Below are 16,704 nucleotides of genomic sequence, written 5' to 3'. Positions count from 1 at the left end.
GGAGGCTCTGAAAGGCCGGGCGGGACCAGCGGAGACTCTGGAAGGCCGGGCGGAACCAGCGGAGACTCTGGAAGGCCGGGCGGAACCAGCGGAGACTCTGGAAGGCCGGGCGGAACCAGCGGAGACTCTGGAAGGCCGGGCGGAACCAGCGGAGGCTCTGGAAGGCCGGTTGGGAGACCAGCTGCTCGAGCCGACAGCAGCGCTGGGTCCTCCACGCTAGATATTAATCTTTGATAAGTCTTGGGTGCAAATTTGGGCGTGGCGGCTTCCACCTTGGGTGCAGAGTCTGGAAGGGCGGCCGTGTTGTGAACAGGCTCTGGAAGGGCAGACATCTTGTGCTGTGGCTCCTCTAAAACACCCACAGTTAACGGTGAGCCACAAAGCAACAGCGCATACTGCATACAGTCCTGTAGTGAGCAGTTATATTCCCCTCCAGGCAGCATTGACTTGGCAGGTTCATTAAGTCCATAACGAAATAGGCCCCTAAGCCACGCTTCATCGTAAAATGGTAGTTGGTATGAAAACTCACGGAACTGGTGAACATATTCCTCAATGTGTAGATCTCCCTGTCGCAGATTAAGTAGCTGATTGACTGGGTCCATGTTTGCACTGGTGGTGGGATAAGGCTGCTGGATCCTGGTGCGGCGAAGTCTTCTGTCACAGGGGAGAGTCAGAGACGTGCGGATCCATTTGCAGCATTTATTTAGAATCGTCAACAGGCCTGAATAATCACCAGAAAACAGGAACAACGTAGGTAATCCGGGAAACAGTTCAATAGACAGGCAATGGTCGCAATGGCAGGAAGCAGGAATCGTCAACCGGGTACACAGTCCAGAGTCATACACAGATAATCCAACACAGAGAGAAACGCTTAGAATTACGACCATATGGAACGATAAGACTTCGCAAGGTGGCTGTGTGTGTGAGTGGCTTAAATGCATACAGTGTGATGAGGTGCAGCTGTGACCAGTAATCAGTAAAGTGAGAGCAGGTGAATGCAGTGATTAGAGCAGTGGCTTGTGGGAAATGAAGTCCATGATGTGTGGTGCAAGAGTTCATAATGACAGGATAGACCAGATATGTGACAATATTTTTCTACAGCTGTGTTTTTTTTCCCTCCATTTTTTATACTGACCTTTTCAGCGCTGCCTTTATGCTTTCTAAAATCCATGAACCTATTTTTTTTTTGCTCATTATCTCCAAAGTATTTGTACTGAACCACAATGTGCCTGTAGTTAAAAAATTCTCAGAAAATCACATTTATTTTGCGTAACCTGTTTATGTACAATTATTCTAAAAATAATTCTAAGGTTATACAAAAAAAAAAGTAAATTGTACCATTATAGATGACTGCACAAGTAGTGTAGTAATTTAGAAAATGAAGATACTGTGAAATTACATACAAATGGAACGTACAACTGAACGTTGTTTTAAACAATGACACTTTTTTGAACTAAAATAGGCTATTATTGCAACCATATAACCTATGAATGAATGAAAATGCATATTTTTCATTTAAAGAAAACCTATAGAGTGTGTTCTGCTTCTGGTGCTGGGATTTCTACTTTGATATAAAGCGGTCCAAGTTCAAGAATGCGCTAGAAGTCAAAAATTTTGTATTAAATTTCCCCCCTCTATTTAACAGCATTAAAGGAACACTCCAGTTTTTCTGGAAATAGGCTCATTCTCCAACTCCCCCCGAGTTAATAAATTGAGTTTTACCGTTTTGAAATCCATTCAGCCGTTCTCCTGTTCTGGCGATATCACTTTTAGCATAGCTCATTGAATCCTATTAGACCAGTAGCATCACGTTCAAAAATGACCAATGAGTTTCCATATTTGTCCGATTTAAAACTTGACCCTTCTGCAGTTATATTCCGGCGGAAAATGTAAAGCTGTGATTTTATAAGCGGATAAGATTAGGAACTACACTCCCATTCCGGCGTAATAGTCAAGGAAGTTTGCTGCCGTAATATGGCTGAAGCAGGCGCAGTAATATCACGCAGCACATGTGCAAATGCTAAACTAGCTGGAACTAATTTCAGGCGCTGCGTGATATTGCTTCGTTGCTTCGGCCATAATACAAACGGCTACAATCACAAATTAAAAAAAAAAAAAAGAATTTGTGCAAAAAGAACTATCAATTATCAATTGAGAATCTGTTATTCATATGGACCTAAACCTAACCCATATGGCGTATACATGCAAATACAGGACAAACGAGATGCTTCTTTGATGCCTTAAATACGGGCATCCATATTTCAACCGCAGTGGCACAAAAACAAACAAAAAAACAGACCAGCTCACCAGGATTTCTCTCGGTGCTCCCAATTAGCCAATCTGGGCCTGCTTTCTGTGATGGAACCACAAGACATTGGTCACTTGTACGTCTCAGGCTTCTGAAGGAGATGTAGATTCGTAAGAGTGAGTGGAAGTAGGAGGATGCTGAGCCTGAGGCTGTTTTGTATGCAGCACCAATGTCTTGAGCTTGATGTGAGCCTCAACTGGTGGCCAGTGCAGGGAGATCAAGAGAGGTCTGACATTTGGCCTTGTTGAAGACCGGTCATGCCGCTGCATTCTGGATCATTTGTAGGGGTTTGATTGTGCATGATGAAGGTCCAGCCAGAAGAACAGTGCAGTAGTCCAGCCTAGAAATCACAAGGACCTAGACAAAGAGTTGTGCCACATGCTCTGTTTGGAAGGGCCTGATCTTTCTGATGTTGTGAGATGCAAACCTTTTGCTAAGTGGTGTCTGAAGGTCAGCTGGTCATCAGAGATTACTCTCAGATTTCTGATTGTAGATGATCTTGGCTGTATGGTATAATCGTGCTGTAGATCCAGGCTCCACTCGGACCACAATAACAGAAAAAATAAGTTGCAGTGGAAACTTTTAAGGGCTTAAACGATCTCAGATGGAACGACTGGGAAACGTCTAGACCGTCAAATGGCGAAAATGCACTCGCATCAATATTCTTCGATGAAATGAATCTGTCTTGTATTTTGAGGCAGTGTGTGCCATGTAAACACCATACAACTTTCAAAGTCTGCTGAAAAGCCTTGTGGGTAAATAAAACCTTCTCATCTGGGCTCAATTTAAACAGCACTGGTCTGTAGAGGCTGACGCGGGTTACTTCAGGTTTGCTGCACTGCAGGTCACTCTATATCCAGAAGAACATTATTCATTCACAGTAGTCCAGGATTAGGTTTATTCTGAGATTAATGAGGACCACTGGACAACAACTGCAACTTTATGTCTTCAAATTGTGAATTTATATCTGAATACAACATAAAAAAAAAAAAAAAAATTCTGTTATTGAAAGTGTCATAATATCATGTGGTGTGACTGTCCGGCCAGAACTTCTGTTTTGGAAACATTTAAAATGTATTCAGATTAATCTTCTGCACTATTTGGCATGATTTCCAAAGTGTTTTGTAATCCTGTATAAAATTGCTAAGCTTTTTTATTTATATTTCCATTATAATATACAAACAAACTTTGTCTGATGATATGAGTTTATGAAATATCATGTGGTGCGACCATTAAAAAACGACTATTTGGGGAAATTTATGTTGAAATCCATTCAAAGGTAGGACATTGCATCATATACCAATTTGCCAAAGACCCATGGAAGCATTAAGTTTATAACTCGCTTTCAAATATAAACTTTTTAACGACTGGCATGTAGTTAACACATTTGGATATCATGTGGTATGACCTAAAAAAATAAAAAAAATAAAAAATAAATATTAAGTTATTTCTACAAATATTTATTTTTATTATACATTTCATAGTGACCTTTTGCGGGAAGCTAGCTAGTTTTGTTCAGGTGGCCAATTCTGTGCTTGTAAATTTTGACTTAACTTCATTTCTGCAACTTTATATCTTCAAATTGTGAATTTATATCTCAAAATATGACTTATCAGCTTACAATGTGAGTATATATTTTACAATGGCAACTTTGTCTTGTGACTTTGTATCTAGTAATGTGAGTTTATATTTCACAATTACATTTTTTTTCTCATAAATGTGACTTACATCATGGAATGTGACTGTATGTCTCTCAATGTGAGTATATATTAGATTGCAACTTTGTTTCTCATAACTGCAACTTATCTCAATTGCAGTGTTTCTTGTAATTGTTACTTTGTATCTAGTAATGTGGGTAAATATTTTACAGTTGTAATTTTTTCTCATGATTGCTACTTTATTTCTCACAAAGTGAATTTATATCTTCAGAGTAACTTTAGAACTTGCTCAAAGCTCATTTATGAATTGATCAACTCCACCTGACAGCTGAATCTGAACAAACAGGAAGGGATGAAAGTCTTTTCTTCTTTGTCTTCTGAGGAAGATGTGTGCTTCTAAAAGAGCTTCTAAATAGTTTGTGTAATTTAACGTTAACAAGTCACAACTGGGAGTACAAACTCACAAATCACTCTGAGCGATCCGGCATGGAGGAAATGAAAGCGAGTTGTTTGTTCCTGTTAGTTCTGTAGCGTTAGCCATTAAGATGAAAGAGTCTGAGGATCTGCTGAGATGCTGGGAATGATACAAGACACCGGCAAACGCTGGGACATCCTGACCCATCCGCACTACAGAAAACGCCTGCATACGTCTGCAAATGCTTCAACAACAAATACGTGCAAACCATAGCAGCAACTACAATCCTTATTTGGTTAAAGTGCATGTTATATTTAGAAAACCTCCTTTCTCGTGTACCCAAAAGGGTTAAGTGAGTGTGACTGTGAAACGGCCCCTGAAACTCTCACATGTGAATGTAAACAGCAGTTTAACAGGAGCTGGCGCTGCAGATGTTCTCACATTCGAGAGTTGAACCTCTAAATGTGTGTCCTGGAGCGAGGTTATAAATGAAAGTCCATCTAGTTCAAAGACAGATGCAGATTTGTGGGCATAAAGAGCTCCATTCAGCAGCCTGAGATGCAGTTCCTCTCTCCAACACTCACTGTCAACGGGACGAAACACGAGCTTCTCAGAGGTCAAAGGTCAAAGCCAGGTATACAGACACACTGTACTGACACAAAACACGAACAGGTGTACACGGATCTCTGAAAACATCCATCAGTCCTGACAGAAAATGTGCTACAACTCAGAGAAACATACAGACTGATTTTCCAGTAAAATATCAAAACATCCTTTAAACAAAATTATTATTACTTGACAAAAAACAAATAAGACTTACTTCTGAAAATGTACTATAAATATTCTACATTTATAATATATATATAAATTTATATATAATAAATTTATATAATAAATTGTATAAAAAAATCTAAATATTGAGAAAATCCCCTTTAAAGTTGTTCAAATTAAGTTCTTAGCAATGCATATTACTAATCAAAAATTAAGTTTTGATATATTTACAGTAGGAAATGTTCAAAATATTTTAAAGGAACATGATCTTAATATCCTAGTGATTTTTGGCATAAAAGAAAAATCGATAGTTTTGACCCATACAACGTATTTTTGGCTATTGCTACAAATATACCTGTGCTACTTAAAGGGGTCATCGGATGATATATTATTGCATGTTCCTTTAAATGCAAATGAGCCCTGCTCAACCCGCCCCTCTCTGCCTGTGATGATGAGCCGTAATGTTTACTTTAGCCGCGTTTAGCAGCAAAACTTGCCAATAAGCACAGTATTAAGAAAGGCCATTTGCAAAGATGAATAAAAACCCTTATACTCACTTCTGCTGTGGATGAAGCTGCATCAGGAACAATTTGCACAAACATAGAAGCATATGTAGATCGGGATCAGCGCTTTCCTTTTAAAAATGAAAGTAACATTATCCTCTACCTCTTAAGCAGCTCAGATGTTGGGAGTAAATGACTGCTATGTTCATTATTACAGCCAACAACAGAACACCTCAATCGCTCAATTAGAGTCTTCATCTGCACCTGAGTCACACAATGGCGATCAGAGTCGGACTGTTTGAGCTCGGTGAGGGCGGGGCTAAGGTAAGGCGCTCATGTCAATCATCTGTCATGGGAGGGGCCTCTGTCTGTGTGTCGTCACACCCACAAGAAGCTGAGAATCAGCTGATTTTAAAAAGGGGATATTACTTTTAAAGATTAAACAAATAGCACTGGGTGGATTTTGATCATTGTAGGGTGTTCACAAACTGACAACACACATTAATGTTCAAACAACATGGAAAAGTGAGTTTTGCATCCGATGACCCCTTTAAGACTGGTTTTGTGGTCCAGGCTCACACACGTTAAATCTGAACACTGTCTTTTTACTAAATTAAAACTAGCTCATGTAGTTTCTCTCTGCCAGCATGATATTCCTGAGCTCCTCTGGTGTCCTGCAGGAGGATGCTGTCATTCGGTCAGTCTGTGGTGAGTGTGTTTCTCTGGGACTATCAGCGGTCACACGCCGCCAGGATTCATCACACGCTATTATATCATCTCCTGATGACACCCGTTTGATTTGAGGAAATTCCTAAATCACCCCTAAGAAAATAATTGAACTGTAATTATGGTTTTAAACGGCCTACTCTGGGAATGAATCATTTAACTATTCACTGAGGAACATCTCCGTTTTTCTAGCTCACACACCTCCAGACACTCACAGCTTCAGCCTGATGCCATCTTACAGCCAAACATCTCAGTCTGGAGTTCATTCGCCTCAGTGGATCACAAGACTGAAGAGTTTCCAGCAAACGTGTCCCTTGAGATCTTCAGCTCATTCCAGTCCAGGAGGATGACGCTTAATGACTAAATGAATTCAGACCCACTGTGGTGAAAACACTGGCCTCGTATGTGTTTGTCTCTTTCATGCACAAATGTATTTAATCAAAAGGACTCCTCGCGCCAGTTTACAGTGCCCTGCGAAATTATTCATACCCCTTCATTTTTTTCACATTTTGTTATGTTGCTGCCTTATGTTAAACTACTTTAAATTACTTTCCCCACATCAATCTACACTCCCTACTCCATAATGGCAAAGCAAAAAATAGGTTTTTAACATTTGTGCAAATGTATTAGAAATAAAAAACTGAAAAGACCCCGTTGCATAAGTATTCATACCCTTTTCTGGGACACTGTAAATGTATCTCAGGAGCATCATATTGCTTCTAGATGTTCCTACACTTGGAGTGGAGTTAAACTGTGGCAAATTCATTTGAATGAGTCTGATTTAGAAAGACACACACCTCTCAGAAAAGGTCTAACAGCTGAAAATGCAGATCAGAGCAAAAACCAAGATAACTGCCTGTAGAGCTCAGAGACAGACTTGCGTTAAAGCGATGATCTAGAGAAGAGTTCAGAAACAAATCTGCTGCATTGAAGGTTGACAGAAGCATTCTCCATAATGGAAGACGACTGGAACAACTAGGACTCTAGAAAATGTCCAAGCTGACAGAGATGGAGAGGTGAAAAGGTGAGGCAAAGAATGGCAGATAATTGACAAATGCAGATGTGCAAAGATGCTCACATCAGACCCAAAAACACTTGAGGCTGTAAAGCTGCTTCAACTATGGACTGAGTTAAGGGGATGAATACTTATGCAATCTACTTATTTCAGTGTGTTTTTTAATACATTTGTCAAATTTGCAAATCTGGTTTGTGCTTTGTCATTATTATGGTGTATGGAGTGTAGATTGATGTGGGGAAAACTCATTTAAAGCAGTTTAACATGATGCTGCAACAAAACAAAATGTGAAAAAAACAAAGGGGTATGAATACTTTAGCCAGGCACTGTAGATATTACAGGGTCAAAGGTCAGGAGAAATCCTCACATGTGCTTCAAATACTGGATGGCAACAAGCGAAGCAGTGAAAGATGAATTTACAACAACTATGCATCTTTGAGTAGTCACAGATTACTCGTTTTTTCCACATATTAAAGCAAATATGATACAGAATCAAAACAACTGATTCTGCCGTCCATATGTGCACAAACTGACAGATCTGACTAAAGACCAGGAGCACAAGTGGTTGCTGTTTACTCACTTCATCAGAGAACAAAATAAAGCTGCTAACTCTGAGATGAGGCACTGCAGGACAGTTATAGTCATGTGAACCGAAGACTGGAGGAATGACGATGAACATTCAGCTGCGCATCACAGCAATCAATTACAGATGAACAGATATTCACATCCAAAACAGCTGTTTTACATCGTACTAATGCTTCACTGTTTTTACTCTATTTGTAATCAAATAAATTCAGCTTTGGTGAGCAGATCAGACTTCTTTCAGAAACACTGATCTAAATATATAACTATGACAATGAGAATAAGAGGAATAATGAGGAAACACTGAGTCACGCTTCATTGTCAGATGTTTGTGTGTCATAGTGGATCTGATCAGGATGGGAAACACTGAGTCTGTCAAACAGACCAAACAACTAACCAAAGGGATTTCCTTCCTGCAGTAAACAATGGGTCAAACACCAATTCCTGCCATTATGATAATCCAGGATACATGCAGTATTTCTGAATGACCATATTCTCAAACATACTATTAGACAATCAAGACCAAACATGACAGAAGAGAGGATACGAATGCCGTGAATCTATGAATGCTGTGATTTGACCTAAACATGAAATGGAAACAGCAGAACAGGACGAAGGTCAGTCAGTGGCTTAAAAACACATCCTGAATGTCTTCATCTTCCTTCACACCAAGACTGAATGCTAATCAATGTTTCCATCCTCAATCAGCACAAGGTTCATCTGTAAAATCCCTATAAGTTTGACAATGAAATTTAAGCATAATTCCACAAGCATAAAAAGGCTTTCAGTCAGCATGGAAACAGTTCAGATCACTGGATTTTGCCTAAATATATGCTATAAATTGAAAACACTTTGATTAATCCAGTCTAATCAAATCAAAAACTTCCAAACTTGAAATGAAACACAATAATGCGTGTAAACAATATCATTTGTGCACTAAATGCAGCAGAAACTCCTGCACAATCGGCATTATTGTAAACACTCATGTCAGGCGTCACCACCTGAACCTCTGTCTGGTGTATTTTGCTGCTTATTTACATAAAGTTAAACATTTCTCAACTTTCTCCTTCTTTTAACTGGGCTGGTGTCAAAAGCACATCCCGCCACCTGTTTAATATACTATCATCTGTCTTAAAGGCACAATATGTATGATTTTTTCAAGCTAGTGACATGCTTATCATACTAGAAACATGCTAGCAACATGCCAGTAACTTGAGCAACTAATCATGCTAATAACATGTTAATCAAGCTGGAAACCCTGCTTCATACTACAGTGGCCTTAAGAAGTCTTTAATCCACTAACTCATCCATAGACATGATTTTTTCCATAAATCCACACTCAATCACAGCATCATCAATCTACGCCTTTGTTTCTCTGTTTGTTTTGAATATGCACCCTCTAGTGGCGAAAACATACATATTGTGCCTTTTTATCAAAAGTCAAATCAAACATACTGTGCATTTATCCAAAGTCTAACTCCATCAGGACACAGGTGTCAGCTGGTTTTCCCACAGAATTGGGGTACTTTCATACTCTTGCTGTGGGTTGTTTCTCATGTCCATGGGTTGAAGCAACCCCAAATAACATAATAGTTAGCCCATGGAATATGGAAGCAGATTAGTCTCATTAATAATTCACGCACAATACACGATGCACACATGCGTGTCCCAATTCACGTGCACGAAAAAAATATATATATTCACAAAAAAAATTCACGTGCAAAAAATAAGAATATAAATTCATACAATACGTTTCACAAGTTGCAAAACACAATTCACAGATTTACAACTGTGTACAACAATTTTGAATGTTTAAAAATCACGAGTGTATCACGGACTGTGAGTGTGTGAATAGCTTTTTTACGTGTGTATTTTTTAGACTTGCGTGTGTGTTTTTGAGACTCTCCTGGCAGCGAACTCCTCCCATGCGGGTCACTCGTACACTTTAGCCAATCAGATTTGAGCCTGTCGATCGACCAATCATAACCCGCTGTGGGCGTGCCTATCTTACGTTACGTCATCAGCGCGAGTCCAGTTCCAGAATTCAGATACGATTCAGCTGTTTATCGTCTCATTTTGTTTTATACTGCATGCTTACTTAAAAATCGGTCGTTTACACACACTCGTTAACGTGACCAGTGTAAGCCAGCTGCTGCTCAGAGTGTATTATGTTTTAATATTTATCGATTGTTATGTTTATTTAATAAAGAATCATTCACGTGGATACCATACCGCATAAAGATATTAAAATTATAAACTTAATGTAAAGCATAAAATACGTTTTTTACAGATGGGACATGTAAATAAATAGAAAATGAAAATTATCTATTTGGATATTTTCAAGCAGTCTCTTGTGGTTTTGTTTTTTTGATTGAAAACAGGAAAGAGCTGTCAGAGCCAAACTTGTCTTGTGTCTCAAATCCTACGATGGCACGCATTCAGCTGATGACGATTTAATAACACACATTGTAAACCATGTACATTTCATTTAAGTTTGTTTACGCTGCAGCCTGCAGATATTATTTATTTCAGAATTGTGATGCTTATGATGTACAAGTAGCTGCTCCTATTTCAACCTCTGCCACAAATTATGAGGTGATGTGAATCTAGAAGTTTCATTTGGAACTGTAACTCTTTCAAAACAGTCATGCTGCAACCCATCCATTTTAACAGTTTCAACTGATTCAACTCATGCATTATTACTACATTTCTTTTAGAATGGTACCCTATGACTTTGTATTTGTTAAGGCATAAAGCTTTGTTATGCATTGTTAAATGTTCTGGTTGTATGTCAGAATTAAAACATTCAAAACAAGTCGGAACTTGAATGAAGTTTACTGAATAATCTTTGATGCATTCCTTTATGTGATCAGTCTGTCTGACTGACCAGCAAATTCCAGAACTGTTAATACTAAAGCAAATACAATTGCTGCTAACCAACATCATCTTGTGTATTGTAATCTCAAAGATTTTTACATCACTGCTCAACATAAAATTATGTATCACAATAATATAATATTTTAAAAAGTACATGAATGTTGATTACATTAAAAAAATAATGCATAAAGGTGAAGTACATAAAAAGACATAAAGATTAATGTGAACGAAGAGGTCTGTAACTGTCATCCAGATGTTGTTCCAAAGTGTTAAATCCTGAAAAATGCAAGGAAAATGATTAGTGTGTTTTAATTAAACACTGCATCCAGTTGCACAAATGGTTAGTACAAACACACCGTTATTCATACACTGAGTTCTCGTGAGGTATATTCATTATTACATAAAGCTATAATAATAAAGGCAGGGTCAGTGCTAAGTGGGAGCTAGACTGGGCAGAGGACACCCAGCGTTGTTAAACAAAAACATGGCAATGAACAGAATTCTTTCTTCATTTTGGCCAATAAACAGGACATTGTGGCTAACACAAGACAGCATCTTTGGCAACACTATCTGTTTTCATAGCAGCCGCTGGCTTAAACTGGTCACGTTAACGAGTGTGTCTAAACGACCGATTTTACCTTTAGTTTTTAAGCAATCAAAATAAAACAATACACCTTTACTAGGCTAGAGTTACCTTAAATGAGACGATAAACAGCTGAATCGTATCTGAATTCTGGAACTGGACTCGCGCTGATGACGTAACGTAAGATAGGCACGCCCACAGCGGGTTATGATTGGTCGATCGACAGGCTCAAATCTGATTGGCTAAAGTGTACGAGTGACCCGCATGGGAGGAGTTCGCTGCCAGGAGAGTCTCAAAAACACACACGCAAGTCTAAAAAATACACACGTAAAAAAGCTATTCACACACTCACAGTCCGTGATACACTCGTGATTTTTAAACATTCAAAATTGTTGTACACAGTTGTAAATCTGTGAATTGTGTTTTGCAACTTGTGAAACGTATTTTATGAATTTATATTCTTATTTTTTGCACGTGATTTTTTTTTGTGAATATATATATATTTTTTTCGTGCACGTGAATTGGGACACGCATGTGTGCATCTTGTATTGTGCGTGAATTATTAATGAGACTAATCTGCTTCCATAATGGAATGCTAATTTTACCAGAGGAACCCCACCACAAAATGCATATTTTACCCATTGGAATGCGTTTTTACCGGGGGACCCCCTAGAAATGAGATTGGGCTAGTTTTGAGTAGCAATTAAACGGGTTTTGTTGTGAAAACCTGGCAACCCTTGCTTCCGGTCTGCCAGTACGTGGGAAAGTAGACTTTTTTGGAAGTTTATTTTGGAATGGATGTCAATAGAGGAGAGCCTTTACTATGCTGAAATGCTGAATGTTCACACTAAATAATACTTTTGGATTTTACAATTTTTAGAGTTTACCACTGAAAAAAAAAAAAAAGTCACTGACTTTTTTGCGACAGGTGGGATTCAGCCTACGGCACTTGTCTTTTTTTTAATTCCTATGTTATCCGTAAATGGCAACTGAGTGTCGCACAACTCTGCAGGGTTGCCAGGTTTTCACCACAAACCGGCCAATTGCTACTCAAAACTAGCCCAAAATAGCCCAATTGCTTTTCGAGGGGGTCCACCTGTAAAAATCGTATCCCAGGGCGTAAAATGCACATTTTTTTGTCAGGATTCCTCTTGTTAAATGAGCATTCCAAAGGCTAAATATTATGCTATTAGTATCGTCTCAGCCTGTGGATGTGAAAAACAACACTGTTGGCAACACTGCAACCCAATGGCATCAAGGCTGTAATGTGATTGGTTATTAAGGGACACATGAACCAAGTTAGAAGTTTTCTCCAATAGTAAGTAGTACAGACCCTCTCATCTCAAGAACTATCTCTGCTAAAGATGCTTTACATTTCCAGTCTCTAGTGTTTCTAGTCAAATTAACACACAGCTTAACCCTGCACACTATTATGTTAAAAAAAATCAATTCAGTTGACATTTTTACCCATTTTAACACAAGAGCGTCCAAGCAGAAGTTAGAATCCATCATGACGGCTCTCAGTTTCTCAGGAAAAAGGTGGATATTTATGAAAATTCAAAGTGCAAAGAGTTGGTCCTCATGACGAAATTCTAAGAATATTCTTAGAAAAGTGGGCATTTCCCCTTAGAATTAAAGAGAAGATCCTCATAAAGACAGCATCTTAACCCTTAAAAGTGCTGTTAAGGTCAAAAATTGTAAGGGAGGAGAACTTCTAAGAGGTTTAAGAGTTTCTTTAGCAGAGGAAAAAACATCTGAAAGACGAAGAGGGAGAAAAAATGTGTTGCAGACGATGGATGACAGTGACTTAAGATGATCGATTAGACTGTGTGTGAGATAAGGCTAAAATAAGAAGAATTAAACGTGTAAATTCAAAAGTGAATGCTTATAATAGATCCAGTTTAAAACCAGTGTTATTTTCTTCTTGGGCAACCAATGTCAGTCTTGAAAATAATGTGTCATACCTATCAACAGCCTCAGTCCTGCCTCCTCCTCAAAATACACATTTTGGAGTTTCTCTCAGAATGGTCCTCAATCACTCTTAAACAAAGATTCCCAAATGAGGAGCTCTGAGAGGATTCTTTGGGAACACAGGCCCTGATCAGAATGAGTCAGAGCAGGACAGGCTTCAGTGGGCCTTTGAGAATCAGAGGGATATTCCAGCACCTGCAGTGGAGACGGCGGATGTCTGAGGAGGAACAGAGACTGATGTCAGTCAGATGTTATGCTGAACCCTGGGTTTGCCCACTGATGTTTCTGAGCTATTAAAACTGACTACAGAATGACATCAGGCGCTGAACTAAAGCTTCATGATTTCAGTAACATGGGCTTCTGGAAACTAATGCATCATGTCTTTGAGGGAGCAGTAAATATATAGTTCTGTCGCCCTCCTGTGGACATGTGATATAATGCAGACAGTCAGTATAATGCTGAAAACATCCACAAATAAGACTCTTTCATCCGCCTCATTAAACTAGGCTTGAAAAGGCCAACCTACCTATAATGCTATTTAAACTTATTATTCTCTTTCTTCGTCTGAGACTAAGAGTTCTGAGTTCTGCTCCTCCTAAAGCTTTAACTCTACAAACTCCAAACTCAGGCCAGATCTTCAGACTGATCCGATCAAGTCTTCTCTATCTTTTCTAACAGATCAGACTTGTGGTTTTCCTAAAAATGATGATTAAAACTGGGAAAAATCCCATAGACTTACATTGAGGGAATGTTCAAATGATCAACACTATTCAAACTCACACTGAGAACACTCACTAATATTTCTAATCTGTCTATCCATCTGTCTCATGCTAACAATATACGAATCATGCCAGTAACTTGCTAATCACGCTAACTGCATGTTAACCATGAAGCTAGAAACACACTAGCATCTTGCTTATCATTCCAGCAACATGCTAATCAGCAACATACTAATGACATGCTAATCAGGCTAGCAACATGCTACTAACTTGTTAATCATGCTAATAACATGTTAACCATGTTAAAACATGCTAATTATGCTAGAAACATGCTAACATGTTAATCATCCTAACAACATGCTAGAAATGGGCCAACAACATTCAAGTTACATGTTAATCAGGTTGGGGACGCTAACAAAATGCTAGTTATGCTAAAACATGTTAATAATGCTAAAACATGCTAATCATGCTAGAAATGTGCTAAAATACGCTAGTAACATGTTAATCAGGTTGGGGACGCTAACAAAATGCTAGTTATGCTAAAACATGTTAATAATGCTAAAACATGCTAATCATGCTAGAAATGTGCTAAAATACGCTAGTAACATGTTAATCAGGTTGGGGACGCTAACAAAATGCTAGTTATGCTAAAACATGTTAATAATGCTAAAACATGCTAATCATGCTAGAAATGTGCTAAAATATGCTAGTAACATGTTAATCATGCTGGGAAAATGTTAACAATCTGCTAGTCATGCTAACAACAACATGCTAATTATGGTAGAAACATTCTAGTAACATGGTAACCATGCTGGAAAAATGCTAGCAACATGTTAATAAAGCTAAAAAACATGCTAACAACATTCTAGTAACATTAATCACACTGGATAAACGCTAGGAACTTGCTATCTATCTACATTAAGCTTTTAAAACTACTTCAAACATTTGAGACTGAAAACTGTCAAACTTAAAACTTCTTCAGATTTTCTTGTCCAGCTTTCTCAAGCCAGCTTCAGCGTTTGTCTTGACAGACTTGATCTAGTTTAAATATAAAAGCAGGTATGTCTGAGACGAATGTGCTAGTCTTCTGTGTCAGCCGTTCAGTCGATTATCTGGACAAAAACCAGTCTGTTTGTGTAAACTGGTATTCTTATTGGATTATTTGATTATTTTAACCATAAACACTGGTTTGATGGGTTCAGCAGCTCAGAAACCAAAGTGTCACCCAGAAACTGATGTGTTCAAATCAGCAGGAAACTGAAATAAAACCAGACAAAACTATTTTAATGCTTTAGTGAGAAACTCTGAACTTTGGTCAAGGAATGCAAAAGGATTGTGTTTGTTTTTCTTCCCACCAAAAAAATGATAAAAGATCATCATCAATAAGAAAAAGAAAGACCCAAGAGCTGTGGATTCCCTTTTATTCTTAAAATTGTATGTACAAGTGCAACTGATTTACTTCTTTATTAATGTACATTCAATATAGAAAGTTTATGTACGGCATCTTACATTTAACATTCACAATTGCACTAGTCTTTCACACACATCTGTAATCAGGGTCAGTACGATTTGTCCTTTGTCCTTTGAGACGCTCGTGTTCGGTTGGTCTTTAATTATTCAGGTATAAATAGTCGAGTGCTTTCTGGGGAAGGAAGGTTTTCGTGGGTTTACGAGACGAGAGACGAACCGGGACAGATCGCGAGCGGCACAAATTCATGAGCGATAATCACAGTTTCACAGGTTCCTTCTGAGCTTTCTCTTTCCTTCTGTTACCAAGCACTTACTCCAGTACTTCAGAATAAACATAAGAATATAGAGATGCGAGGCTGCGTTTTATAAAACGGAAAGCGTGCGGAGACGGGGACAGATGCGAGTCGAGACGTGAGACGCGGGAAGACGAAGAGACGGGAAAAGACAAGCAATCGGAGCCAACATCAGCTCACCCAAACAAAGAAGAAAAAACAAAAGCATAAAAATATCTCAATACAAAAGTAAACTATTTGACTCTCCATGGAAAGAAATGATTTACGAGATGCGAGTGGATATAAAATGAAGGAGGAAGAAGTGTTAAAACGCAGGAATCATGAAGTACTGTGAGGGAGGATGATCTCTGTCTTTCTCTCTGTCTGTCCGTCTGTCGCTCCATCTTCTCTGCTCAGGATCAGGATGAGGATCAAGAGCCGGTCCGTCTGTGTCCGGTTTGTCTGTGTTGTGTTAGTCTGGTTCAGCCCAGGTCTCCGATGTCGTTGTCTACCGGCGGCGGGACGCTCGGCATGACCGTAGAGCCGCTGCCCGCCGTCAGATAACCTGCCACTCCTGGACCTGAACGTCACACACAGCACAACATCAGCATCACACTAATGACCTGACAAATCTACTATCATTCAGAACATGTGGAAGCTGGATGGAACACTGCATGGTACTTTGATAATGATCTGTAAATAAATCTGGTTTGAAATTAAACAGCTGCAAAAAGATAAATTAAATCAAAAAGAAGTTTCTCTGATAAAAATCACAATTACAACTAAAAATTATATTTTAACAAGAATCCAGGTTTTTTACAGATGGGTGGCGCT

The 16,704-nt window shown here is 38.7% G+C and overlaps 1 protein-coding gene across 3 annotated transcripts in view; it reads right to left on the bottom strand.

Moving 5' to 3' along the window:
• Positions 1-15,535: 15,535 nt before the first annotated feature.
• LOC141300083 (dnaJ homolog subfamily C member 13) overlaps positions 15,536-16,704 on the bottom strand; it is a 56,969-nt gene continuing 55,800 nt past the window's right edge. For all 3 annotated transcript variants that reach the window (XM_073830390.1, XM_073830388.1, XM_073830389.1), the window contains one exon: positions 15,536-16,450. Coding sequence is in view for 2 of the 3 variants with exons in the window: in XM_073830388.1 (XP_073686489.1) it covers positions 16,353-16,450 (98 nt within the window). In the remaining variant the exon portion in view is untranslated. The remainder of the gene's footprint in view (positions 16,451-16,704) is intronic.

The sequence above is a fragment of the Garra rufa genome, chromosome 24 (assembly GCF_049309525.1).
Source record: "Garra rufa chromosome 24, GarRuf1.0, whole genome shotgun sequence".
NCBI lineage: Eukaryota > Metazoa > Chordata > Actinopteri > Cypriniformes > Cyprinidae > Garra > Garra rufa.
The sequence above is the reverse complement of the archived record's forward strand: the minus strand, read 5'-3'. Positions and strand labels throughout refer to the sequence as shown.